The sequence below is a fragment of the Heliangelus exortis genome, chromosome 19 (assembly GCF_036169615.1).
Source record: "Heliangelus exortis chromosome 19, bHelExo1.hap1, whole genome shotgun sequence".
Classification (NCBI taxonomy): Eukaryota; Metazoa; Chordata; class Aves; order Apodiformes; family Trochilidae; genus Heliangelus; species Heliangelus exortis.
The window spans coordinates 10,859,305-10,886,850 of NC_092440.1; the positions used below are offsets into that span (position 1 = coordinate 10,859,305).

At 39.0% G+C, this 27,546-nt stretch overlaps 1 protein-coding gene across 4 annotated transcripts; it reads left to right on the top strand.

The window, feature by feature from the left end:
* The first annotated feature begins 120 nt into the window (after positions 1 to 120).
* MPHOSPH9 (M-phase phosphoprotein 9) lies at positions 121 to 27,075 on the top strand. 4 transcript variants are annotated; one of them, XM_071763723.1, is made up of 25 exons: positions 527 to 549; positions 2,492 to 2,624; positions 3,510 to 3,660; positions 4,966 to 5,055; positions 5,732 to 5,767; positions 7,654 to 8,159; positions 9,778 to 9,901; positions 12,137 to 12,227; positions 13,871 to 13,977; positions 14,413 to 14,538; positions 15,243 to 15,679; positions 16,649 to 16,807; positions 17,638 to 17,725; positions 18,540 to 18,755; positions 19,600 to 19,647; positions 19,988 to 20,052; positions 20,558 to 20,656; positions 21,117 to 21,254; positions 21,935 to 22,110; positions 22,851 to 23,015; positions 23,341 to 23,461; positions 23,891 to 23,991; positions 24,822 to 25,033; positions 25,488 to 25,556; positions 26,037 to 27,075. In XM_071763723.1, the coding sequence occupies exons 6-25, from the start codon at positions 7,765 to 7,767 to the stop codon at positions 26,136 to 26,138; spliced, it is 3,039 nt and encodes a 1,012-aa protein (XP_071619824.1). In that variant the 5' UTR covers positions 527 to 549; positions 2,492 to 2,624; positions 3,510 to 3,660; positions 4,966 to 5,055; positions 5,732 to 5,767; positions 7,654 to 7,764; the 3' UTR covers positions 26,139 to 27,075. The 4 variants fall into 4 exon arrangements, with proteins under 4 accessions (XP_071619821.1, XP_071619823.1, XP_071619822.1 ...); XM_071763720.1 differs by lacking the exons at positions 527 to 549; positions 5,732 to 5,767 and adding an exon at positions 121 to 250 and having other exon boundaries at positions 26,037 to 26,267; XM_071763722.1 differs by lacking the exons at positions 527 to 549; positions 5,732 to 5,767 and adding an exon at positions 121 to 250 and having other exon boundaries at positions 3,513 to 3,660; positions 26,037 to 26,267.
* Positions 27,076 to 27,546: the final 471 nt, after the last annotated feature.

The following is a 27,546-nucleotide window of genomic DNA, read 5'->3' on the forward strand; positions in this document are numbered from 1 at the left end:
GTACTTTTCCGCGGAGCGAATCGGGGGGGAGGGCGCGGCCTGGCGCGCGGACGAGAGGGCCAATCAGCGAGCGCGGCCCCGCCCGCCCCGCCCTCCGCCCCGCCGCGTTCGAAACTCGGCCGCCAATCGCCGGTCGGGAGACAGCGGCGGCAGCGCCTGTGCCTGTGTCCGCTTTACCGCCCAACGGCCGCGGGAGGAGGCGGCTCTCGGGCCGCTGCGGACGCCTCCTCGTGGGCTGCCAGCAATGCGGGTAGGGAGCGGGCGGGGCCTCCCGGAGGTTGGCGGGGACGGGGGCGGGGGCGGCAGCGCCGCTGGACTTGGCCGCTTCCCAGCGCCGTGAGGCCGCCTCATGGCCCCGCCCCTTTTTCCTCAGGAGTGGCGGGGCCGTCAGCCAATGGGAGGCGGTGATGCCGTCAACATCCCGGAGCGCGAGGGGAAGCTGGCCAATGGGAGAGGGGGGCGGGGCTTGTTCTGAGGGAGGGGGCGGAGTCCCGGGGGCAGCGCTGGGGGGGGGGCGGTCACTTGTGAAGGGAGGGGACAGAGCTGAGGGTAAGGGGGGACATGGGGGAGGGGGGGGAAACAGGGCTGGAGGGAGAGGGGAGGGACGGCTATGAGGGGAGGGGGGCAGAGCTGGGGGGGAGGTGGCTGGTTGAGGGAGGTGACCCTGAGGGGGTGGATGTGAGGGGGAGTCACTCGTGAGGGGAAGGGGTCCCCAGGGGGGGGTTGGCGCTTCCTGAGGTGACGGCGGCTTCAGAGCCCCGAGGTTCGTTGTCCCCCGCTCAGGAAAGTCCTTGGGAAGTCGGGGAGAGGGGGGCTTGGCGGGGGGAATGGGAAGGAGGGGGGGTGAGGAGCCCCAGGGATCAGCGCAGAGCAAACAAACGATTCCTCCCTGAGGAATTGATGCAGAACCGCGGGCTCCGGGGCTGTGCTGGCCCAGGCGGTGGCATCCACATCGGCGCCGGTCCTTCCAAGTCAAAATATTTGGCAGCTTGGCTTTTAAATCCTCCCCCTTTATGCAGGGCCTTGGCCGTATAAGGACTGTGCTGTGCTGTAGAAACAATAGATGACAGCTTAGCTCTTCTCAGCCCAGTTGCAGCTCACTTAATATTTTTTTTTTTCACTGAAAACAGACTTGTAATGAGGTTATGAAACGAGCCTGTGTCACAGCTAAGTCCCACCCATCTGCTGTGCTGCTGAGATAGGCCACCCATGATCACATCCTGGGGAGATGGGGGTGGCAGATGCAGCCCCCACCATTGCCATCCAGCTTGTGCTCTGCCTGTCAGTTTAGGTGCCTGAAAACCTTCAATATTCCCAGATTTCTGGCCACTAGGAAAAGAAGAATGTTTTTTCTTTCATTTGTCCCAAAAAGCTCTGCTAAAGGGATTTGTGTATCTGCCATAACTTCCTTCCAGTCCTTGCATATTCAGCCCAACCCAAAGGAGACTTGGAGAACATTTCTGCTAAAGCCAAACAGGCTCCAGTAAAACCAGGAAAAACAGATGTTTCTTTCTGGTGGAAATTATTTTTTATACTACCCAAACTCTGTTAGAGACAGATCTCTCTGTGCTTCAAATAATGAAAAATCTGTAAAAGCCACCAGTATGGCCTTGTAAGCCCTGTGAAAGGGAATGGTCATGCTCTAAAGGTGCTGTGATCCTTAAAGGCAGCAAGGGTCTATTCTTAGTATTACCACAGACTGTTAGAATGATGTTTCTTAATGTCTCTTTTTGTTCTTCATCCTGAAATGGTCATAGGTTTTTTTCTTTAGTGCCAGAACATAGAATGAGTTCAGTAGAGTGTAGAAAATGCTGAAATAAGCACCACAGAAGACCTGATTTGTCAATGTATTTCAACTGTTTTCTTAGTGAGAGTATGGAAACTGGAAGAATATTGTGGTCTCTCCACAGCCATTCTTGTGAACTGCTGCTTTGGGTGCTGTAAGCCCATTGCACAAGAAGTTTGTATTTATTTATTTATGATGCTTTCTGTTAACCAGCTGCTCTTGCTGACTGCTATGGGATTCTTGTTTGACTACTTTTTTTTTGTTGTTGTTAATTGGTAAGAAATGTAGCTCAAGTTTCAAAGCTTTTTGAATTAATGTTGCATAGCAATAAGAAAGAGTTCTGTGAAAAAAGTGAGTGAAATATTGCACACAAAAATGTCAGAATTGGTCAATTGCAGTCTGACTCGGTGGGTCTTAATTTTCTTTTTGGGGGAGTGTGTTTTTTCCAGATCCTCATTCAGGAGATTTGAATGCATTGATAACAAACCCTTTCACACAAGTCTCAAAAACTCTGCGGAGCCTCAGATTTATAAAAAACAAAACAACAAACCACCCAGATTTCAAGAACACTGTTCTCCCAGGAATATTTTGGATTCAGACACCCTCTGCAGCCCAGCAGCTCTCTCTCTTTAATCCAGTTCTGTCCAAACAACATGGTCAAATTGCTTTTAAAATAAGAAGCTGATGCTGACTTTGTATTTTCAGGGTAACATCATACTTGAGCCAAAGATATGGAAAGCTGTGACATGGTGAATGCTGTACAAGAAATCCTCTCATCTTCTGCAGACTCTGACATCAGAAATACCCCCAGCTCACTCTGTAGCTTGAGTTGTAACAGGTAATGTGTTGAAGGAATTCCTGACAGCTATTTTTATTATTTTTGTTCTGCTGAGCTAGAATGCTTTTACAGTAACATTGTTACCAGAGTGAAATAATGTATAATGTCTTTTAATGTATTTTAGTTTGCTGTTTTTTTAAAAAAAATTCAAGTAGAATCCTTAATGAGGAAATTTCTAATTCCTTTCTCAATGAGGAAAGAATTGTTAAGTTTTCCTGAAAACCTTGGTAACTTCCTTGTGTCTCTTAGAAAAGGGGTGGAAAAACCTGCCTTGGACAAACTGTAAGAGATCTTTGTTTGGGAGGATCATGCATTATGCAAATGAATCTGTAGAGAGCAGTTGGGCTCTGTCCAGTGCCCAAGGTATTCCAAGGGAGTAAGAAATGCAAATACAGACTAATGGCCCACGCAGCAGACTGGGAGAAGTTCTTCTTGATTAATCTTTTGAGACGAGGATTACAAGTTGGTTGCTACAGGTGTAGCTTCTCAGGAGGAGGCAGCAGCCTGGGGCTGCAGGAATCAGTGTTCTGTGAACTTCTGACCTGGGCACCTGTGAAGAGGCAGCAATGGAAAGCTGTGCTGACATTTGTACAGAGAACATAACAGCTGTGCTGCTGGGGCTGGTTTTTTGGGGAAGCTGCATTTTCAGAGGATGTAGGATAAGAGTGAAGAGTGCTGTGGATTCTTTGACATTTTCTGGAAAAACAGCCCCGTTCTGCTGAAGGTGTCAGGTTGGGTATTTCTGTCAGCCTGGTGAAAGTCACAGTGTAGATCAGGTGGTAATTCTTTCATGGCTGCAGAGCATATGTAGTGTATTGTTTTGGCCACTGTGTTGAGCAACTGACACAATAAATAATTGAAATGTTTTTCCTCATCTTTCACTAGAAGGCCCTCCTCAAATCCCAATGGAGTTTCTGGTTACTCAGGGAATACCAGGTCCTCATTAATGCCTGGTGCTGTTGAGCTGCTCTCCTCCTTTATGCAAGATATCCAGAACATTGGGAATGCTGACTCTGAATTTGTGAAGAACTGTGAGGTATTGATGTTAAAATGGTTTTTAAAAAATTATTAATGTATTTTCTTGGCATTTGGGAAGACAAATCTAATCCTGATACAGTTTAGCAAGTAAGATCTATATATGTATGAGTTTATTCTTCATAATGGGACAAATCTTGTAACAGGTATCAAAGAGATGGATTTTATTGCAGTTTTATTTTAGCTTTTTATCTCAGTATTTTACCATAGGTGGGAATAGTTTTTCAACGTTACAGTATGTGAAGACTGCAAGTTTTTTAACTGAAAAATTTAAACCTTTACAATTGTAGCAGTTTCAACAGGCCTGAAGTGATCCTAGAAATGAGAACTTTTCTTTTTAAATGCCTTTTTAAAAGTTGATTTAAAAAAAGTTGAATTTTTTTGTAAAGGTGTGTAGATAAATGTAAAATAACACAAAAGTCATGATGTAGGTTTGATGAGAGAATTCTCTCAAACCCTTTTTTATTTGAATTTTATCATGATTTTCAGTCTCCATAGGAACATCAGGTTTCCACACCATGGGTTTGTTCTGCAGAATTTTTGAGCTTTCTAGCTGTGGTCGAACAAGCTGCCTCTTGACAGATGCTTAATTTGGGTGCTCTTTAACAGCTCTGAGATAAGAATAAAGCTGTCTGTGTCTGGGCACATGCATTCTGTGTCCTCTGTCCCGTGCCTCAAGTATTGGCTCCATCAGCATTAGCATAAAATAGTTTTAAAATTCAATTTTTACCACATTTTAGGAACCCTTTATGTTTTTAAATTATCTTTTTATTGTCTCTGAATAGTTGTGCATTGTGGCCTTTAGCTGGGTTGCTGAAGGGAAGAGTTTCTTGAAGCAAATGGTTCACTGGATGTAGGGATGTTTAATTATCAATTTTAAAATTACCTGTAATTTAGTAAATTGGAATCAACCTTTCCAAAATATAACTGTAATTTCCTGTCAGCTATTTCTACTTTTAAGTAATTTGTTTGTTTTTTGTTTTTTCTTTAGTAGAAGAACTTTCTTGTTCATTTATTTCTTCGATCTTTTCTAAATCAAACTGAACTTGTAGGCTTGTGTTCTCTTGCTGTCCCTTTTTTTTTTTTTTTTTTTTTTTTAAGTGAATGTGTCCATATTGAATTATTTCCACTGATTGACAAGAGGGGGGTGCATGTATTTTGGGATGGACAGCCACAGGACTGGGATTAAACCTTGTGTTATATCAACACCTAAGTGTAGCAGTACAAAACCGTTGTGTAGCTGGAGTGAAAGGTGAAGAGATGCAACATGACTGTGCTTTAATTATTTTACTTTGTGATTTACTAGACAAGGTGGCTGCAGTTATTGAGACTGGTAGAAAAACAATGTCAGGAACAAATAGTTGCCCAGCAAGAGCAGTTCCACCATCAAATCCAAGTAAGTAACAATTTGTTAATGTAGGTAGTTTAGGCTCAATGTTTCTTTTTTCCCCCCAGCCCAACCTTTCTCCAAAACAATGCAGAATTGTCCCTGGCACTCCTGTCTTTTCCTGGGAGTGTATTCAGACAGCAGTTGATGGAAGTGGAAGGCTGGAATGTCAATTTCCAGAGTGCATATCTGAGACAGCCTGGGCTAATTACAAACTTAAGTGGTAGGAATAGTTTCTGTTGTGATGATTCCTGGATTATTTGTTTTCAATTGGTTTGTTTTCACAAACATGTGGCTCAGAATGCCCACAAGATAATTGGATTTTGTAGGGACCAGCTGTTTCCTATTAGCTGTTAGGCTGTATCATTTCTAATGATGAGACACTGTAGCTTTCTTTTCACTGGAAAATGTTTTGCAGCTTGTTCCCTGATCTAGAGAGTACACAGTGTAGGAAAACATTCACTGCCACAGGTGAACACTTCACCCTTCAGCTGGGCAGTCTCTAAGAATGAAAAATGAGCCACATGAAGAGTGACATTTTTGCTGAGCCCTGTTTATCAATTAAAGCAGAAGAAATGTATATGTATGTATAAGAGACAGTAATTCTATAAGTCTGTAATGCTTAATATCTTCATCATTTTGGTTGCTGTTTTTCCCTTCCCTTTCCTGATGCCCTCTCCACTAGTAGTAACCAACAGTTCCTGAACTGACTTAACAAGAGGTACTGTCCTTTTATCCTATCTCCTGTTTCTCCACATCCCCCTCACCTTTTTTCACTCCCTCCCATCTTGTTCTTTTTGTCCCACCAGTGTTTCCTTGCCCTCATCCTCCCTTCTTCTTTCTGTAGTGGTTTGATTCAGTTGTTTCTGATTGTAGTCTTGACTAATCCATTGTGTTGGCATTGCTGGGTTTTGTCTTTATTAATAGGAAAGGCTACCTCTGGAAGAGCTGACCTTGTGCTATCAGCAGGGACTCACTAATTGCATGATTTGCTACACTAAATGTTTCAAATCAGCAGCTACAACTTAGAGTCAGTTGTTTGAGCCCCTTAGATGGAGCTTTCCCAAACTCCCACTGCTGTGCCAGTGACCTGGTGAAAGTGCCTCTGAGGTGAGGTTTGCTCTCTGCAATATAAATAAATAAATCAATCCTGATCCAAAGGAAAATATGGATCAGAGGACCGTGAGTTCAGTTTGGAATCAGTGGGATCAGGCACTGGCTTAGGTGGTTTGTGCACGAGTGTGCTGGTGACAAACACTTGGGGATTATCATGGGATCAGAGTTCATTGAAGAGGATTTTTAAAAAAGTTACCCACAAACACAAAACTCTAGAAATATTGGGTTATTTTTCCCAGGTCTTTTCTTCTCTTGGAATTATATTTGTTTATGCAAAGAGAAGTTAAAGTGCTATTTAATCAGAATAGTAGCCTTTTACTTTTCACACAGAAGATCTTGACAAAGATTAAGTCTCAGCAGAGAATCTGATCTGATTGTTGGGTTTTTTCCCCACAATTCTGTTTCTTCCCTCTTGTTCTCCTTTCCCTACCTTCCTTGACAGAGCTGAGTCACAGAATTAAAACGTAAATGATTGCTGCAGTCATGGCTGGAAACATTAGCACACCAAAAAACTTGATTATGACAGAAAACTTAATCCCTGTTGGGTATATTTTTTTCTCACAGAAAGGCTGAGCTGAAATTAAATTGATAATTCTATTGCTAGTTACTCAAACATATGAGGCTTGGTACTGATTAGCATTATGTGTAGGTTCCACTGAAATTAAGTTTTATTTTTATTTCTTTCAGAGAACAAATTATTTTTGTTCATTTTGTTCTTCCTGCTGGCTATTAATATGTCAATAATGTGCTGTAGTTCTCTGAAAAAAATAATATTAGAATTCCATGTTCTTAAAATCATTGCAATTGCATTTTTTTTTCCTGAGGGAATTAGTTTGAAAGATAAGTCTTGAAAACATCTGTATGCTCTGGTCTTGTAAGGTAAGGTAAGAATTACATGATCTAGTTAGAGGTTTGCTCCACTCCATCAAATATCAAAACAATCATAATGTTGATCTTTGTATTACATGAACCACCTAATAACATAGTATCTAAGTCAGATATTTTTCAGGTTGTTTTATGCAAACAATCTTACAGAGGTACATTATTCCTATTAGTGTAAGAGAGTATTGGTTTATTCTTCATGAAAGCATCCCTGCAGTCTAAAAATAATTATCAAGTTGTGAATCCTTTTAGACCTAAATTTAACATTTTTGTCAGCTTTTTATGACATACAGAGCTGATATTTCTTTAGCTGGCTGGTAGGTCACTAACTCTGTGTGGGCAATCCATGCATGCATGGGTTTTTACATTAATAAGTGACTCCTGAGACCTGTAACTCACTGCATGGAATGAAGGGTTCTTACCATGCACATTGTTCTGTTATGCACAGATCTACTTTTATGCATGAGGTGTCTACACACTGAAAAAATTGGGTTATTTCACATAAGAATTTGAGTTCTCTCATAATAACAAGAATTGCAGACGTATTAAAAAAAAAAAAGTGATTTATGGTACAATCTGATAGGAATTTTGCCTTTTGTTTTCCTGCAGCTGATTCAGGATGAGATCAGGCAGTTAGTGAAAATCCAGCCCAGCAGCTGGGCTGTCAGCAAGAGCAGAAGTTTGCCTGCCCAGCTCCCAGCTCCTTTTTCATCACTAGAAATGGGGATGCGTTCTGAAACCTTTGAGGAAAATGAGTGCATTGTCAATCAGCTTTCTTCTAATGAAGCTGAAAGTCAGCCAAGTGCTTCTGATCTGCACCAGGAGTGTTCTGCAAATGATTCCTCAGTCACCAGTGGGTATGGGACACTTTCTGCCTCTGAACTGAACCCCAGCAGATCCAACAGCATGAACAAGTGCACAGAGAAAACCTCCCAGGGCCAGGGTGGTGCAGCAGGACTGCAAAGGGATGCAGTGGCAGCCTGCCTTCCACATGAAAGAGAACTTTTACCAAAAAAAACAGAGGAAAATTTTTCCTCAGGAAGGAATGATACTTCAGTTCTTCCTGCTGAGTTAGAACATAAAGTTGATGAAGCTCAATGGGGAAAAAAACCCAGGTAAGTGATAGGCTTTCCAAATCTGTTAAATTTATTGTAGAAAGTTCCCACTCAGTAAATAACTCATGGGGACTGGAAACGTGTAGGGACTGAATGGAACTTCCTGACTGTAAAAATCCCATACTCCTTGGTAGGTAAAATTACTTGTTTAGCTTTATGTTTCTGCATGATGCATAATTACATCTGCAGGGTTTATCTGTTGTAGATACATTGGGGAAAAATATGAAACTCTACTTAGTAGATTTATTTCTCTGCCCACCAGACATTTAGGTGCTGATTACCAAGTTTATGTAACTGATATTTTGCTGCTGTGCACAAACCAATCTCTCCTGCCACCTAATGTGCCAGGATTATAGTAACAAATTGTATCAAGCAACCACCAACATGTTGGGGTCTTTTTTTTCATTTTGTTTTTATTTTTTCTGTTGATCTTTGTTTTGCTTTTATTCAATAGATGGGTGGACCTACCAAGATTTTTCTGAAATACTGGCCAGCTGATTTGGCAATAGTACTGACCAAGCCCTGCTCTACCTGCCCAGAATTTACCAGTGGGCTTTGCTCTCTCTTGTGGGCAGCACCTTGCCTGCAAGTCCCTGATAGTAGTTTCCAGAGATAAAAAATTTTCTCTTGGAAAAGGAGAGGATCAGGAAAATCAACTTGGACTTTGCTAGGATGTAATTACAGAGCCAGCTGGTTTATTGCAGGGTTCAGTTCATGTTGCACAGTTCCACCATGGGAACTCCAACCTCAATTCAAGAGTCATTTTCAGTTTGGAAAACCTTTCTAAGGAAACTTTTGACATCAGTGATGTATGATTTTTTTTTTTCTTTTTATATAATTTTTTTTCTTTGAAACTTCTTTATATTTTCTATTATGAACTGAGTTGGAAGGAAGAAAGGGTTCAAAACAAAGCAGAATAGTTCAGGTAACCAAAATAGTTGGTTTTTTTTAATTTTTAGTTCTAACCAGTTTTCTTTCCACTGCATGTCCCAAAGTGGTATAATATGTGGTCTTTGAGAATGTCACTTTTTAACAGAAGAAAATTGTTCCACATCTACTTCTAAGGAGAATTTATTTGTTCTTCTGTTTGTTTGGGATTTTTGGGTTTTTTTCCTTGCTTTTCTTGTTTCTGTCTCTCTCATCCTGGAAGATTCTCTTGAGTTGGAAGGCATCCTTGCTGTGTCCTAGCTGACATCAACTTCACAAACAGACCAATAACAGAATAAGAAAAAAACACTGCATTTATATCCCAGATTAATGTTGTGGGTTTGGTCAGCATCTGCTTGAATAACAAAACCAGCTGATGGGCTAAAATATGGAAATCTTTAAGATTATTTTTTGTTGTTGTTGTAGGAAAGCATTTTGGTTATGGGTGCTGTTGATTAACACCTTTCTGTCCAGTGATTTGTTTCTTTGTGTGGTTTTTTAAAAAAATTTATTTTACTTTAAAAAAAGAAAAGAGCCCCAAAACCATTTCAGCACTCACTGGTTCCTGTTGTTTCTCAAAAATGCACAAAGTCAGTGGACTTTTAGTGCTTATGTTTCACAATGAAGAAGAAAATAATTTCCTGTCTCCATGGCACATACTTAGGGTGTCTGTGTGTTTCTTCCTCTCTAGTAAATCTTTAACATCATGGGCACAAAAGTTGAAACAAAACCATCCAAAAAGAGTAAATACTGAAGAAGTCTCTGTGAACTCTATGCAAGGAAACGAGCAAGCAAAGAAATTACCACTTGAGAATGTGAGTATTTTATGATGTTTTTAAATTTTATTCTCATCATTGGGACTTTTTTTCAGAGTTGAAGGATGTTCTGCTTCCATGCTTAGCTACAAGCATTTGAGTAGTGATTTTCCCATTCACTCATTTAAATTTCATGTCAGCAGAGTTTACTTCTTAGATGATTCTACACTTAATCACACTCACATAGCTAATTTTGGCTTATTTTCTTCCTTGCTTAATTTATGTCTTAATTTACCTGAGTGGCATCTGTTCTTTCCCTGTGGAGGTAACAGTCACATTCTCAACTGCAGCTTCAGGTGATGAGAATTTATTTTGTCTGGTAATTTTTGAATGGCTCTTGGATTTCAGCTGTGGTGTCTCTCTTAGCACACAGAACTTTGCACCAGGAGGTATTAAACACTTTGTTCAAGCCAGCAGTAGTCAGAATAGTCTTCCAGATTTGAATTTGAGGTTGCAAATATTTTTTGGTTTAGTTTGGTTTCAGCTTTTAAAGTGTTCTTGGCAGTCTCTTACACTAAAATAAAATTAATTCTTTTTTTTTTTTTTCTTTTTTTTGGTATTGCTTACATTAATACAGTAACACACTATGTAATAGAGTAATACATTTTGGTTTTATACCTGTGCATGACTATGGTTTGGCTAAACTAAACTACCCCAGGCCCTACAATAGACATTTAGGAAATCTGCTTGGCTCTTTGAAACCATTTGTAGCAACACCATTGCTGTGGCTGCTGCATCAGCTCAAAATACTTCTTTTGAGAAGAATTTGGTTTGTCCCCTCATTATTGAGTTAGTAATTGTGTGTGTCCACAGATCTGATTATTTTGGGGAGGGATGTTTAATCAGATATTTCTGATCCAAAAGGACATTATGCAGCATGTGTGAATGAGTGGTAACTGTACATGAAGTTTTGGAATTACTTTCAGTGTGTTGTCACAAACCTTTCTCCTTACTTTAAAGGAAATAATTCCTGAAAGTCTGTGAATGACTCCACCTACAAGAGAATAGAACTAGCAAATATGAATGCCTTAGTTTAAGGCAAAGTCTGTTTTGGTCACTTTAAGGGTGATCCAGAAAGGGTAAGAGCAGCTGCTTGGAGCTGCTGTCTCTAGACTTCTATTGTCAGTGGAAAAAAATGTTACTGGAAAGGGCTATTTCAAACCAGGAGTCAAATTTACTTGCTGTGGATTGTCCCTTTTCTCTCTCAGCCTTTGAAAATACCTTTTACTTTCTTCTTTTGTAAGAATTCAGTTGATACCCCTTCATTTTCCTTTCTTGCTCCTTAGGCAAAAGAGAATACCTAAATAAAAACATTAAGAGGGACAAAATAGCCTTGAGGTGAGATGGTACTTCATGCAAAAACTTGAAAAGCTTTAGTTCTGAATCTTTTTTTTTTTTTCTTTTCTTTCTTTCTTTTGTTAACTCAATGGTTGCCACCCAGTTTTAGTCCTCAGTTGTATGAGCTGTAGAAATTATGTGGAGTAGCAAGACTGGGAGGCTGCTATAGTGGAACAAAAAGCCCTAAATACACTGGGAAGCTGCTATAATGGAACAAAAAGCCCTAAATACAGTAAAAAGGAGCAATGTGACCATTTTAAAGTTAAGCCTCCTCTTCTGCTCTTGTGTTACATCAATGGCACTTCTTTTGATTAAGGAAGAGGAGAGTTGTGGCACATCTTAAATTTTTTTTTTTTCCACATGTTGGTCCCACCCTTTTCAGAGTTTCTTCTACAAATAATCAGCTGGGGAGGTTGATTAGTAAGGTTGGAGTGATGAGGAGGGTTTGTAGGGTCTTGCCTGATGTTGGACAGCATTTTTGCCTCTGGATTTGTGGTAGGTGGAGTCAAAACAGCTGAACATCTGAAATTCCACTCTTAGGATGAGGAAAGGCTGACACTTTATTGGTAGCTCATCCTTCTTAAGGAGAAAGTTTAGGTGACTGTCCAAAATGTGCATTTTTGGAACAGTTAACCTCAAAAAATGTTCCACAAGCAGAGAGGCTTAGAAAACATCAGAATCATTTAATTATGTGGCTTAGCTTAGTTCTCCTTTGGCAGTGATTGCCCTAAATATTAATTGTATAGGTTTGGATCATGCAGCATAATTAAATTTAATCTCTTGCTTAAAAAGACTAATAACATTTATATGCAAATCTTTTAAAATTGTGCCCTGGCTTTTTTAATTTCCTTGCCTTGCAATTTTCCTTATAAATTTGTTTTTCATTTGTAATTTTAGGCAAACCTTACTGATGCTGCTTTGCCACCTTACACTTTTTACCTCAGTCAACCAAAGGAAAGTCCCAATTCCCTAGTGTCTGAAGCTTCAGGTATTTTTAATTTCTTGTACTTAAATATCCTTTTCTTTTGAATTCCTGTTTTTTAGAACTCTTACTTTAATGCATCTCCAGGAATTTTGAGGAGGGTTTGAGCACTGACAAGCTATTAAATTTTGATTCAGCAGAACTCTGCTTTCCTTTTTCTTGTTTCAAACAGATTGTAGCTCCTGCATTTCACTCCTGGCAGATGTAGGACATGCAGAACACTTTTTGTGTTCAGATTTCTCAACACTGCAAAGCAGAGCATTATTTTTAGAACTGTTTTGGTAACAAAATGACTTAAAATCATGGTTGGGTATCAAATGATCTTGAAGTATTAGCATCATTGGCCTAGTAATCAGAGGAATGCATGGTAACAGGCAGAATTCCTGTAAGCCAAGGGCAAATTCAGTAATTGTGTGAACAGAGTAGAACAAAATAATGCAGGGTGTAATGTGGAAATGTTTAATTTAGGGGGGAGGGCAGGGGTTTTTGTGTGTGTTTTGGTATGTCACAGCACAGCATGTGAGGCTGGAAGGGACCTCAAGGATCATCTGGTCCAACCCTTCTAATACTATTGTTTATATATGTCTCAGCACTCTGTCAAGATGAGACTTTAAAACTTCCCAGAGTGGGCAAATCCACCACTTCCCCTGAGAAACCATTACAATGTCTGACTGTCCTCACAGTGAAAATTTTCTTCTTGTGTTCAAACAGAATCTCACCAGGAGCAATTTATGCCCATTGCTCCTCATCTCATCCATGGGACTCCTTGTAAACAGGGAGTCTCCATAAGGAACATACCACCTTTTTTACTCTTGCCAATACATTAAAAAGAAACTACTGATTCCAGAGATAACAAAAAAGAAACTAATTTTGTCAGTATACCACTGACAAAGACAGAAATTGATTACTGTATAACTAGGTAACTGAGAACATGAGACAAGGAAATTTATGAAATACTTTAAGTATGGTTTTGCTTTTGTTGTTTTGGGGGGTGTGTGTGTTGGTTTTTTGTGTGTTTGGAAGCCAAACAACTAATTCACATATTTGGTTGTGACAGGATGGATTCATTTCAGTGAGAAAGAGGGGCACACAGATGCATCCCTACAAACTTTGTGTATTTATTGGTTCTTCACAACCCATTGAGAGAGAGACATGTATGAGAAACTGAAGTAGGACTGAGACTGTTCCTCTTGTGACATCCCTCTGAGTCCTGGTAGTCTTTTTGCATGCTCTAGAGTACTGCTGAGTACCAAACCAAAGTTTGTTGTATCAAGTGGCTGTCCAGGATTAATTCTTGGGTACTACAGGTTCTAAGTGCTGTGTTGGAATCAGCAGAAATAGAGAAGTTTGTGACAAATGAGCATTTGTGCCATGAACACCAAAGACTAAATCTGTGTTTTCAGTGATGTATGAACCTTGGTGCTGGTGCTGTGTGACCTAACCTGGATTCTACTGCTTGTGCTTGACATGGAGATTTCTGTAACTTCTGATAACAAATGTTTTGGTGAAATCCTTAAGCAATAGATGCAAATAATTAATATGACATTCTTGTTAACTCACAAAATAACATCTTACTAATGGATTTTGGGATTCCTCTCATGGCCCTGAGATTTGTAATATTTTTTTCTTTCATTATTTCTTCTTATAAGGACTTTCCTACTGGAAATTAGATGAAAAGGAGATGTATCACTCTTTACCAGAGAATTTCAGAAGTGAGTTTGCAGATATTTTCTCCACAAAATTATCACCAGATCAGGTAAACTTTAACTTTTAAAAGTTGTCTAAGTTGTCTTACAGTTGCTTGTCATCCTTTTTTCCTACAGTGGAAAGATTCAGCCCTGCAGAAGCTCACATTTCTGTGAGAGCTCTTCTGTTTCTCATATTCTGCTCCTTCATTGTTCCTTTACCCCCACTAAAGTCACTTGGAAATTATTGCCCTTCTTTTGTCATCTAAAAGAAATTGTATGTATGTGTGATTAAAAAGAGATTAGTATATTATAATATAGTATGTAAATATACATAAGTATATATAGTATATTAGTGAGTGCCTCATTAAAGACCTTTTTAAGGACTGTGTGCATTGAACTTCTGTTCTGATTTATTAGCTAAACCCACCCCATACCTGGTTTATCTGTGTTGGGAATGGAGGGTGGTGTTCAGTAAACTAATGTAGCAATTTTTTCTGTTGAAGTTGTCTCCTGCTGAGGAAACAAAGCTCTCATCATTGAAGGATATTTATCATAAAAGGCAGAGGGAAAACAAGCAGCAACCAGACCAGAATTTTATCCCTTCTTCCCACTCAAGTCACCCACCTCAGGTATCATTAAATTTCTTGACTTCAGGCTGGTTGGTTTCACTTTAATTGGTCCCTGCTGCCACCTCCAGTGTTGTGCTGGAACAGCAATTTGTGCAGGAACCCTCGGGAAGGGATCCAGCAGGAAAGAACCTCAGAGTGCTCTGGGTGAACAAGCACCTTTGCTGCACAACCTTGAGGCTGGCAGAGGGAGGGAGCTGCTTGTGCTGAGGCTGCAGCTGAGGAAATGCAGGTGGAACTGCAGTGGCAGAAGCAGAATTCCCTCACTGCTTCCCACAAGTTCATTCCATCTGTGAAACTGAAGAGGCACAGGTTGTGGAAATGCTATTTATCATATCTATTTCTTTTATACAGATTTCAGTGTTGTACAAAGGGCAGTAATGGTGTCTGCTGTTGACTCTATTGTTTGTATAATCCATGAAGTGATTTTTTTGTAACTGCTTAAAGTTCTTGTTTCAATCTACAAGCAGACATTCTAGTCCTTCTGTTTACATAATTGAAATTTCAAAGGTTTTCTAGACAGCTGCAGATGTTAGATGTGTCTTCTAGTCTTGATGGAAACTGAGAAACCCAAGCTGCAAGCATTGGGAATGTCTGATCATCTAAACAATTGTAGTAATATTCAATATAATTTCTGCAATATGATGTGGATTATTAATGTCTTCAGAGAAATGCTACTTACAGGAACATTGTAATTTGTTTCCTAGATCTTGACACTGGACCCAACCCTGCATAGGAAACCAGGTCAGCAGAACCCAGGATGCTGTTTCTTCAATATTCCTGAAGAGCCTGCTCCTTTTTCTCCAGATTCTATGGCAGAGCCCGGATTCTCAAGTCATTGTGACACAGACTCTTTTTCACAGACAAGTGATTTCTCTCACTTAGCTGATTCTCCAGATTACTCTGCCAGCAGCAGAGCTGTGCATTTGGACCCCTGGCAAAGTCACCCATTCCAAATGGAAAACAAGACCAGCTGTCCCTTTCCAATGGCATATATGGATGCTAATAAAGATCATTTAGTCAGCACTGAGGAGGAAGACACACTGACTCTAACTCCATCTTCTGTTACTCAGTGTGCTGACAACAGTTTGCCAGAATATAGTCCCTCAGTGACATCTGTTGAAGATCCTGTGATAATGTCAAAGTAAGTAATTTTTCCTTTTTAAAAGTCATAGAGTTGGTACTTTCATGAAGGAAAGTAAGGAAACTTTCTAACTATTGTTAACTATTTCTAACTATCTACTACTGTTAAGTATTTCTAATTATCCTTAACTATTGTTAAGGAAACAACAATACTGGTAAAACCCACAAAATAGGTGAGTTCTGTTTGCTTACAACATAGCAGCACATTGCTGCTTTTTTTTTTTTTTCCCTTTATTTTTCTTTCTCTTTCTCCCTTGAAGTACAGGTGATATATAAATAGAACAGTCATTTTTCCACTTAATACATTTGCCTTTTTTTAGACCATACTATTTAATCTTCTTTAGTCTACTTAATCTAAGGCACAATATTCATTCTTTGTCTTCCTTGGCTGTCAAGGCCTTAACTAGAAGGCAAACCAACTTACTGTATTTCAATACTTTAGTTATTTCTGTTTAATTATTAAAATAAAAATACAGACTTCCTCCATAAGCTGTAGGCAGGAGTTAATTTGAGACAGATAATTTCAAAGTTTTGTGGGGGTTTTGTTTCCCTATTTAGGGTCATATGGTGGGAGAAGCACAGAATTACTTCACTTAAGAAAAATATCCCCCATTTGCTATTGAAATCTCATGATCTCCACTTGGACAAACAGCCATGGCAGATCCTCCATGTTGGAGGGTTTGTACAGAGCTCACATTTGGTAGATATTATTAATATTTGTGTTAATATTTGTGTTAATATTTGTGTTAATATTTGTGTTAATATTTGTGTTAATATTTGTGTTAATATGAAGATGTGAAGCCTTAGGTACCTGACACCACTGTCTTAGGGGACACAGCTGCTTTTGCTTCACTCTGAATGCAGCTCTGTAAGAGAGAGACATGCTGAGTTCCTGCTGTGTGGGTGAATACAGCCATGCATTGCCATGTGGAGAGCTGGAAATCTTTTTTGTTCTCAATTTTGAAAACAGCATTAGGCAGAACTTGAGAGAAAAACATGCTCGACACATTGCTGACCTCCGAGCTTACTATGACTCTGAGATCCAGAGCCTGAAACAGCAGCTTGAGGCAAGCCAGAAAACTGCTTCATCTGAAGACTTGAGGAAAGTCAATCAGACTCTTGTTGACAGGTAATGTTTGTCCTTCTCTTCCTCTGTGACCTGGTATTCTTTCCACTTTAAAAAGAGCATCCTTGTCTGGAATGCCTTGAAAAGTTTGTCACTGTTCAATTCTGATTATTTCCTGCATCTGTAATACTGGTATTTTCCTGTTCAAGGTAAATTTGGTGTTATTTAATGCAGCTGTTTAAGATCAGTTTAAAATTATTGTTAGGCAGCAAGTGTGATACCTGGACCAGAGGTTTTATTTGAGCTGATTTTTGCTGAAGCCATTATTATGTTTTGCTCAAGGATGGTTGGCAGGCAGAGGTGGTCCTAGGCCACTGGTAATGGAGCTGTAAGACAGCATCACCTGTCATGCTGGTGGATATGATCCCTCTTTACCTTTCATTTCAAAACTACAGAAGCTCTGGGACCAGTCAGTGCTCTCTGGCCAGGTTTTACTGCTGGAGTCTGTGTGCTTCTCCAGTATATTCCACTCATAGCTCGTGGTACAGTGGCAGCTAATTAACAAGACATTAATTGTCACACAGCATGGCCAGTGAGCTGAAGTGGATCTGTGCTCTGGTGCCTCTCAGCTGCTTTTGCCTCTGCAGCTCTTACATTCTGTGCTGCTGGAGGATGTTTCTCAGTTCCCAGTTTTCTGCTTGCCCCTCCCAGTAGGGACACTGGGTGCTCACTGCAGTGGCCAAAGGAGGGATAGAGTCTTCTCCAGTGGGTGGAGGTCATGGGCTGGGCACCAAAATTTGTGGGGATGCTTGAGGCAGGAAAGAAGACTGTAAACCATGGATTTATTATTTTAATTTCAAGAGATTTTTTTGTCATCTCTGTCATCTGAATAGGTGTGACCAGTTGGATGCAGCTCTGCATGAAGCAAGTGCTCGAATAAAAACCCTTGAAAATAAGAATAATAGGCTAGAAAAGCAAGTGGTAAGTATATGTTCTTAAAGCAAGCTGCTTGGGAGTTGAAAGTGGGAGAGAATGCACATGCTCATTAGGAAGGTGATCTCTGTTCCCGTATATTTATCTCTTTTTATTTTCAGCCTTTCTTCTTGATGTGTGACACCAGTCAGCATGTTACCCTGGTGACTTTTCTAGCTGACTTTCTTAAGACTCCCAACTAGAACCCCTGTTCCTTTTGTTTATGAACAAGCTTTTCAGGTTAGAAGGGAAGAAACAAAGTTTGAGAGGAATATTGTCATTTGTTTATGATGTCTCTTTAGATTTTGTTTTTTGTTTTTTGTTTTAATTTACTTTGGTTTAGTTACTTTGATCTCTTACCAGAGCTATAATAAAACAAATCTCATCTGCATTTACATGCAGATAGATATATATGTATATATCTTAAAAAAAAAAATCCCTTTCTAAGTATATTTATACAGGCTTTCTGGCTAAGACCAGTTTGCTTATGACTGTGTGGCTGCATTTATTGGTCAAAGAAGAGGACACTTTCACTACAGATTTAGACACCTTGGAAGGACTAATTCATTGCACCTTTTTTAGACATATCTCTATTCTGGGAAGCAAAACAACCAGCTGGGATTAGATCCCTACCCTCCAGATATTTTGAGTTGCATAAATCCAGCTTTTTGGTTTTCAGTCTTCACTTTCATTCTTCAGACATCCCAGAAAGGAGCAAAAATCTTCTTTAGCTCGTGTACAGATGTACCCTTCTTTTCTATGTAGATGATTTTAGAAAAACCTCCCAGGTAAGGATGGTAATGAATGTTTTTTCCTCCTGCAGGCAGACTGGAGAGAACGTTTCCGTGCGGTCAGTGACACTTCCAAAGTTTTGCAGGAACGGGTGGAGGAAATGCGCACAAAGAATAAGGAGAAGGATAACACTATCAGTCGACTGAAATCCAGGCTTAAGGAACTAGAGGAAGCATTTGAAAAGGCCTACAAGTTATCTGATAATAAAAATGCAAGGCTAAAGGAAGAAAATAAAATGTTTCAAAACGTAAGTAAGAAAAAACGTGGTGGTTGCTGTTGCGCAGAGGGGTAGGGCCACAAGTCCTGGGTGTTTTGGTAAAAGTACACAAATTTTACCAGTGTAAAGTGTTAATGCACCACTAAGAGAACAAATTACTCAGATAACTACTTATAGGCTTGGTGTTAGGTGATACTGTGGGCCTGCTGGATATTTAAAAACAATTATTTAAGGCCACAAGTGTGTACTCGGTGTGCTAAAGCTTGTCATGGTCTGTCTCGGGTATTTTATTACTCTAGGTGCTAGTAGCTCATTTTATTTTTAGAGGTATTGCAGCAAATTATTTTATAAAACTATTTTTTCCTCTCTTAAGCATAGAGGAGATGGACTGAATTTTTCATAAGTCATCACAGTGTGCCAAAAGTCATTGTGTATGATTTTTAGACTGCATCGAAGGAATTGTTCCTAGAGTCTTCAGTAGTAGCTTTAAGGAGTGTTCAAATGGATTGGCAAAATGGGTGTTAGCTGGGAAAGCTACTTATTTAAAACTAAAATTTCAAAATATGAAGTCAAATTTAAAGTCAGTGAGGAATTTTACCAGTTCATTTAACTCCTAGGGTTTCTCCAGAGATAAATAGTTTGAAAATTAGAAATACATTGTCTAAGTAGCTCTTGTCTTTCCTTGTCCTGTCTAGAACTTTTTGTTCCAATTAGAAGATGCTGGAACTTAACAAATACTGTTGAATTACACTCTGTATCCCCTGTAAAGCTTCTGTATATTTTAGACAGGCAAGTTAGGTGACTACAATAGTCAATAAAACTCTTAATTGGACAGAGTCTCACTGTGGCTTTGTATGTGTTTTGGGTTTTTTAGCTTTTAGGAGAATATGAGTCTCTTGGAAAAGAACATGAAAGAGTGAAGGTAAGTACACAATAGTTAATTAAAAAACCCCACAAACACTGCAAAATATGTGATAATGTGCAATAGAATTAACTGATTAACTTAAATATTTTTTAAAAAGATCAGAGAGCTTCATACTGTAACTTCAGAGCCCTGGAGTGAGAAAAGAGTTTGGAATGTATCATTTCCAGTCATGGGCAGCAAAAATACTGCTCAAAGCCAAAGGAATTCAATGGACCTCCCTTTCAAAAGGGAAGGTGTATTTAATGTACTGTTTTTAAGCCTGATGTAGAGTTAATCCTTCTTTTAATACACTTCTGTAGTTTCCAGGCTTCTAACATTTTTCCCTATGTGCTTCTAGGATATGTTAAATGCAACTGAGAACAAATTGCTTGATGCAAACACCCAGATTTCTGATTTAAAAAGGTAAATGTGAATCTGTCTTGGTACTGTTTTAGCAACATGAAATACAGGCTGTGGCCTAAACTTTTACTGCTGGGCTGTGGATCTTGCAAGAAAATGGGAAAAGCCTGAGCAGCAGATTGTTGGAGTTACCTGAGTGATACACAGAAGAAGGAACCAGTTGCTAAAACCAGAGTCAGAGGGACTTTTGTATGAATCCATTAATAATTATTATATTATTATATATAATATCATTTCAAGGAGGAAAAATATTCTTGTTTTGTTGCCTTCACCCCCCTCTTTCTGCACTCAATCCACATCAATATCTCCTGGCCTTGTCTTCCCAGCCAGGTTACCCCACTTCTTCAGCTTAGAATAAAAATACAATAGATAGAAAAAAAGGAAGTATTTTCTGTTGTTGTTCATTATTCTGTTATCTGAATAAAAATCAGCAAGCTCTGAGAAGCATGATGTCTCTCTTATGTCTTTTAAATCATCTTACAATGCATCTTTGCTACTTCTACATTAGGACAATTTCAAAACTTGAAGCTCAGCTCAAGCAAGTAGAGCATGAAAATACTCTCAAACTTCGCCATATTACTGAAAGTCACTTAAGACCTTGTGCCAGGTGAGTGAATATTCTGAGCACTGGTGCTCAGTGGTTAATATTTATCACTTAATATTTATCAACTTTTGCTTGTTTGGGTTTTTTGGACTTTATTTTTTATATTTCTATCAAATGGTGCCAAAAGAAAAGCAAGGCTCGGATGCTCTGAACTAGCAGAGAAATCTACATCCACATATTTTTGTTTAATTAACTGAAATTGTTACCCAACCTTGGTCTGAATAAGCAGCATTAAATTAGAAGATTACAATTTTTAAAAAAATAGTATTTTATATGTACTTTACAAATAGATTATACAAAGCAGGTATTTTCCCATGGTATTTACAGGTTTTATTGTATATTTGTTATTGTTCCTGTTTAACTAAAATAAACAGATGGATTTTCTTAATTTTTTTCTTAAGTAAGGGGGGGAAAAAAGGGGAAAAATTCCTTTCATAATTTTGAAGTTTTTTGGTTCCCACAGCAAGGTGGCAACTCCAGATGTCAGCAGGAGAAAATGGTTGATACCAGGAGCAGAGTATTCAATCTTCACTGGTCAGCCCTTGGAAGTCCAAGAAGACCCAAAAGACAACAGATTAGGAGAAAACTATATTCCTTCTAGGTGAGCTGGCTTCCCTTCAGTCTCCATTATGATGGAAGTTAAACATTTCTAAGTATAGTGTTATCTGGAATTCATTCAATTGATATTTTTAGATTTTGTACTAGTTAAACTGGGTCCTAAAAAAATTTCTCAGTGTTGTAGATGCTAAACAATTCCTTAAAAACAAAACAACTTTCTTCCTTCACTAACCTGGTATGAAGTAAGCAGCAGCAGCCTCAGAACCATCCTTGCAGAACCAGAAAGCTTCAGCTGCACCTTGTGCCTTTGTGCTCTCCCTGTGTGTCCAGTTCTGCTCTGGGGTCTGGGATGGGAGTTGTAGTGGTTGGCTGCAGCTTTGCTCCTCTGTGAACCCTCAGATGTAATTTAAGGTGTAATTCCTCAGGTTGTCCCCTCCCTCAGACATTTCTAAAGCTTCTGTCAGGGTGTTCTCAGCACATGTCAGGTCACCAAATTTAACACAAGCTCTTCAGCTCCAGATTCTTGAGTTAGCTAAAACACAATCTTTTAAGGTTCTGGTGTGAAACAAAAAAAGCACTCTCAAGATTTTGTTTTGACAATTATAATTGTCAAATGAAATTTCTCTAGGGTTTTTTTTTTTTTCAGATAGTATTTGGATATGTGAAATGAAGTAAAAAACCTTGAAACTCTTTTTTTCCCTCCACTCTCCCACATTCTCTAAGGCACCATTCTCCTCCTGAAAAAGACTCCTCACAAGAAGACTCTTCAACAAACACAACAGAGAAGAAAGAAAGTGAGATGTCAGAAGCACCCATAATAAAAGCCTTTAAAGAACTTGAAGAAGGGAAAGCATTTAAGGATTGGGGTACACAGACAGAAAAAGAAGACACATCAGCTAGTAACTTCTGTTTTTATACTCCTGAACTTGTCTTTACTGGCTTTGCTTTGTCTGCATGTCTTTTGGTTTTGTTATTCTCAACATTCAAGTCCACCAGCCTTGAGTGATGGGATAAAAACAGTTCTAGCAGGCAAACTTCTGGAGTTTTCCTGACAGCATAAAAAATTACACAGCTAAGTGGCTTGTTTAAAATAGAGGGAAGGCAAAGGTGGCTGTTAGGTCTCAAGTTAGGGGGAGTAGTTAACATCCTTTTTCTAAGAAAATCTCAGATATCAGTTAATGGACTCCTAACAAAGTTCTGGTTGGCTATACAGCTGAGTTTTGTTTTCATGGTGTTGTTTCAGTGTTTCCTTTAAGACTGCACTGAGCTGGTCTAACAGCAGTGATTTAGGAAGCCTTGTAATTAGAAACCACTGAGCTGTTCTTAAACGCTCATATTCTTGGTTCAGGCAGGTACTCCAAGCCTCTTTCCCAAAATATGTTATTGTCCTGCTTTTCATTGTCTCTCTATTCAATCAGTGTTTCTTAGCTTCTCCCACACGTGCTGCAAAGCTTCCTTTTGAAGCTTCCATGACTATGATGAGCAGGAAGAGGAGACTTGAGCAAAAGAGCACAAATATGTTGAAGTGAGGCAGATTAAGTGCAATCTTTGTACAATAGAAGCTGAGTACAGGGGAACTTTTGTGAGTACTTGTTTTGAAAACGATGGATTAATGTAACAACTTCTTCCTTTCAATTAGAAACATCAAATCGACGTCAGACTGTTGGGTTTGTTGAAACTTCTTTAGTTCCCAACCGATCCCCAGAGAAAGGTAAAGATCAACACAAACAGAAACGCTACAGCTCCCCTTCTGGCCAGAGGTCATCATCCCTTCCTCCTTCAAACAGGAAATCAAATACTCCAAGTAAGTGCTTTGCTGAACTTTGGTTTGTGTGACTCAAAAATGAGAAGCAAATAATGAACGACTGCTCTGGAAGAAAGAAAAATAAAGGTGGGATTGATTATTCTAACATTCTGGGAAAAAAAAGCTTGTTTATAATCATAGAAAACCTGAGAATTCTAAGTTTGTTTTAATTCTTCTGTGTTATGATGCACTTTTCATCTCATTTAAGTGACATGTAGACAGCTTTGAAAAGCATGATTTGAAGATGGAAGCAATGGATGATATGAGTGGGAGATGGTGCATGGGGAGAAGTTTTAGGGACTTGAACATCCTTTCTCTTTTGCAGCAACAAGAGAGATCATGTTGGCACCAGTGTCTGTGACATACAGCCCAAAACGATCTCCAAAAGAAAACCTCTCTCCTGGCTTTAGCCATTTGCTAAGAAAAAATGAAAATACAGTAACAAGGTGTGAGTCTTGTAAATACCATTGTGCTCTGGTCATTATTGTAGCAGCAGTGTGTTTATGGAGACTTGGTCCTAAAAAATAAGTCACGGAGTTCATAAAGTTCCTGGCACCTCTTGTGCCAAGGTTCCAGTCTTGTTAAAAATACATAAACTTCACTTTCTGCTAACTGTACTAAATACCATGGTTTGAGAACATGTTTAACTGCAATACCAAAGTGTCACATGAATGAGATATTTTGGTGTGTAAAAATAGGAGTACACTGGGGTATGGTACTATGAGCAGTAATGAGAAAACTCGCAGTGCCTGTGGGATAGAAATAATTCTATAAAAGTAATAATTTATTTAAACAAAATTTGAAAAGGTAGAAAATATTATATTCCTTGATATGTGACTTCTAGAAAGTAATTCGTGGTGCTTCCTGCTCTGTAGGTTTGATATACTTCTAGATGACCTGGAAACTGGTCCTACATCTTTACAGCACGGTAACCCAAGAAAAAGGCTCCAGTTTCTCTCACTAGATGATGCAGAAGGTGAGCTGTCAAAGTGGGGAAAAAATGTTTCTTTTTTCTTAACCCATTAAGGTTAAAAAAAGGTTAAGGTTCTTCCACATAAGCAGCAGTAACAGCTTCTTAAGTAGAAAGCTGACACTTCACTCAATAAAGTCCAACTCTTAAAAATCCTCAGCATCTTGTCTTATTCCTGAGGACAAATACCATTCATTCAGTGTTTTATTTTTATGTATATGTGTGTGTGCACAAAGGCAGTGGAACAGCACCAATAATGGAATTAAGAAAGGAGGGCAATATGTTTTCCTCTGCTTAACTCTCTTATACAGCACATATCTCAGTAGGGTCTATATTCAGATGTTCCTACTCATAAAATCCTATTGCTACACATTGCATTACATATAGCAAAGAGCAACTATAATAAAACCAGTTGTTTCAGATTTTGAAATGATTGATTGAGCCAAATCTTTTCTCATTTCTGTAGCTTGTCACAATGTTCTGCTTTTGTTTTTATTAGTGTGTTTATTTAGACTTGTGTTTTCATGACAAATAGTCTACTTGGTGATATTTAGAAATGTTGTAAATGAAAGTAATTCCTAATTAGCACAGTGCAGTAATCTGTTGGGTAACAAAATAAATATGCTGTGGTAGAAGGATCACTTGAAAAATGACCCATACAAATGTTTCCCATTTTTCTGAGAAATTTGCTTAAGACAGGCTAACGAGGCTCTGCTGGTCACTATCCTCACTTTATGTCTCCAAGATCACAGTGCTTTGCTTTTTGTCAGTTTCTTCTTCTGCCCTGTGTAATAATTTCAGACCATACAAACCAAAGCCCCCTGTTTTGTTGATAGGAAGGCCTCATTCTGGTGTCAGGTACAGTTCTGGTGCTGAATCCATGGATTCTGGAATGAAGAAAGTAACGGCGTGGGATGAGAGGAGCACAGCACAGAAACATGAGCCAGTGCTATCATCTTGTGAGGGAGACTTCAAGTATGCAGCAAGGATTAAGACTCTGGCTGAAACAGAGAGGCTTTTTGATGAGCTGACTCAAGAAAAGCAACAGGCAAAGATAATTTTTATTTTAAAGTTGTGACAAAGCATGGTTGTTGCACGAGAGGTGAGGGCTGTAGCCATGTAATTCCCATATTTCAGTCCTGTCCCTAACTTCAAAAAAGGAGAGTCATGTTTACATAAACACAGTGTGGGTGGAAAGGCTGGAGTCCATTTGCTTTCTATCTTAATGGACAGTGCTTTAAATCAGCCTTTCAAACAAGGCAGGTTGTTCTGGCAAGTAAGAGCCCTCTCTTCAGAAGGATCCTTGAGACAGTCTGCTGATGAGTGTTAACTTTGGGATCAGTTTCAGATGGCACAGTATCATGGTAACAGAAGTGCTTCAGAATAAGGCTGAATGTGTGTCTGTAATATACACACCTCACCTCTCTTTGTCAGATAAGTTGGGAAGGCTCATACTGCCTCTTGAAACTGTAATTTACAGCTGAAGTATTTTCCATTACTAGATTGAGGCTGCACTGAGTCGAATACCTTGTTCTGGTGGAAGAGTGACCTTGCAAGCAAGATTAAATCAGGTGAAAAAGCTTTTACATGACTGTTCTTTTAAGTTGCTCTTCCACAATTTGGAAATATATAGCATAGATTAAGTTCTGCTATATAATAAGGGGAATTTTTCCATACCACTGAGAACTGTCCCTGAATGTGGCTGAATTTTGAATCTGTCTGAAGGATGTTTTTCAGGCTTCACTGCATTAAAAGATATTGGGAAGTTACTGCAAGTCTGGGTAATTTGTATGCAAGTGGTTCAGAAAAGTTTTAGATAAGTTTAGAGAAACACCAACAACCCTCAAATACAGACACAATCATAAAAAGAATCTGAAAAGTTTGCAGGTCTGGCTGTAGTTTTGTGAGTGGTAACAGAATGCTCATAATGCATCGACAGGAATAGCTGAACACAGGAATAACAGCAGTTTTCTTACTTCAGAAGCATCATGGATTTTGCTGTATGTTATTAAATCCTATTTTCCTTTCTTTTCTTCAATTTTTTCTTTTAGGAAGCCCTGGAAGATCGCTTGGAAAGGATTAACAGAGATTTAGGATCAATAAGGATGATTCTGAAAAGATTCCATGTTTTACGGACCTCTGCAAATCTTTGACAATGCTCTCTGGAATGCAAATATGCTCTTTTATTTTATTTTATTTGTTTTTGCACTAATATGTAATTATGCACTCAGTAAATGCAAATTGTTTTGTATTTTTATAAACCCTCAGAAGTAGTTTTACAACCGTGTTACCCTTTACAAACAGCAATATTTTGTACTTCAGACAGCCACCTATATTTGAAACATATTTTTGTTACACTTGAGAAATCAATGTTTATCCTGTATTGTATTATTTTTAGAAATATCAATTATTTTTAAATAGTGATACTCAATTTCTAAGAACAAGAAACTAAAAGGCAGCTTGTTTTCAGAAAATGACAGTGTTCTCCTTTTGCACTTGGTTTTCCTTGACATTTTATAAATGTTTATGGTATGATGTAAATATTAGCCAATAGGAAATTTTGAACTTAACACAAAAAAGCAACATGAATTACATGTGTTTAAGACAACTACTGTTCTATTGTAAATCCTTTTAATTGAAACCTTATACCAGGGATGTTTTTCATTGTGACAAAACTGTGAGCAATACTTGCATTATGGCTGGATGCAGCTTGGGGGGTTTGTTTTAACAGTTTGGTTGCCACTGGCTGTGGCAGAAAATACTGCTCTAAATTATTTGATGTCTCCCACAGTTGCAGTGAGTAACAGGATTCATGAGAGTGCCAGCAGCCATCCTGTCTCCCTGGGAGCAGCTCCACTCCAGGACTGTAGCTGCTTAACTGGTTACTGGTTTGATATCCCAGGCTGGGTGTGGTGCCATGCCAGTGTTCTGATCCCATACATTTCCAAACCAAATCCAAGCTGTATTTGTGAACCTACATACATTTTTCTTGGTGAAAAATACATATTTGCTAGCTGGCATATTGCTGAATTACTGTCCAACGTTGATATTTGAGTTTGTATTTTAATATTGAATAAATGTTTAATTAGATTCTTTCCTCCTACTCAAGAACAGTAATAGGTTCTGGGATGTTACGTCAGTGATAATGTAGGTTTTAATCATATTGTGTCTTTTAAATTCTGTCCTTGTCCAAGATGTTTAGCCACCAGTGATGTGATTATAAGGCCAGAGTAGCTGTCATAAAGGAAGCATAAAGGTCTGATTCTAATTTTAGAGTGCTGTATTTTAAGATACTTGATGAAAAACTGTCCTACCCATGCACAGGCTTGTTGTAAAGCTGTGTTTTAAGGTTCTTTTTGTAGAGGTGTTAGTTATTCATTTCCCCCTTTACTCTAAAAGGTAGAAATTCCACCTTAAATGCTTGCAGATGACTTGCTCAAATAGACTTCCAGGTACATGAACAGATGTTCAATTTTGATGGTAGTTCCTGTTCTTGTAGTTTCTACTTAGAGTAGAGGGAGGAAATCAGATCTTCCTTCTGCAGCTCTACTATTCAGCTGA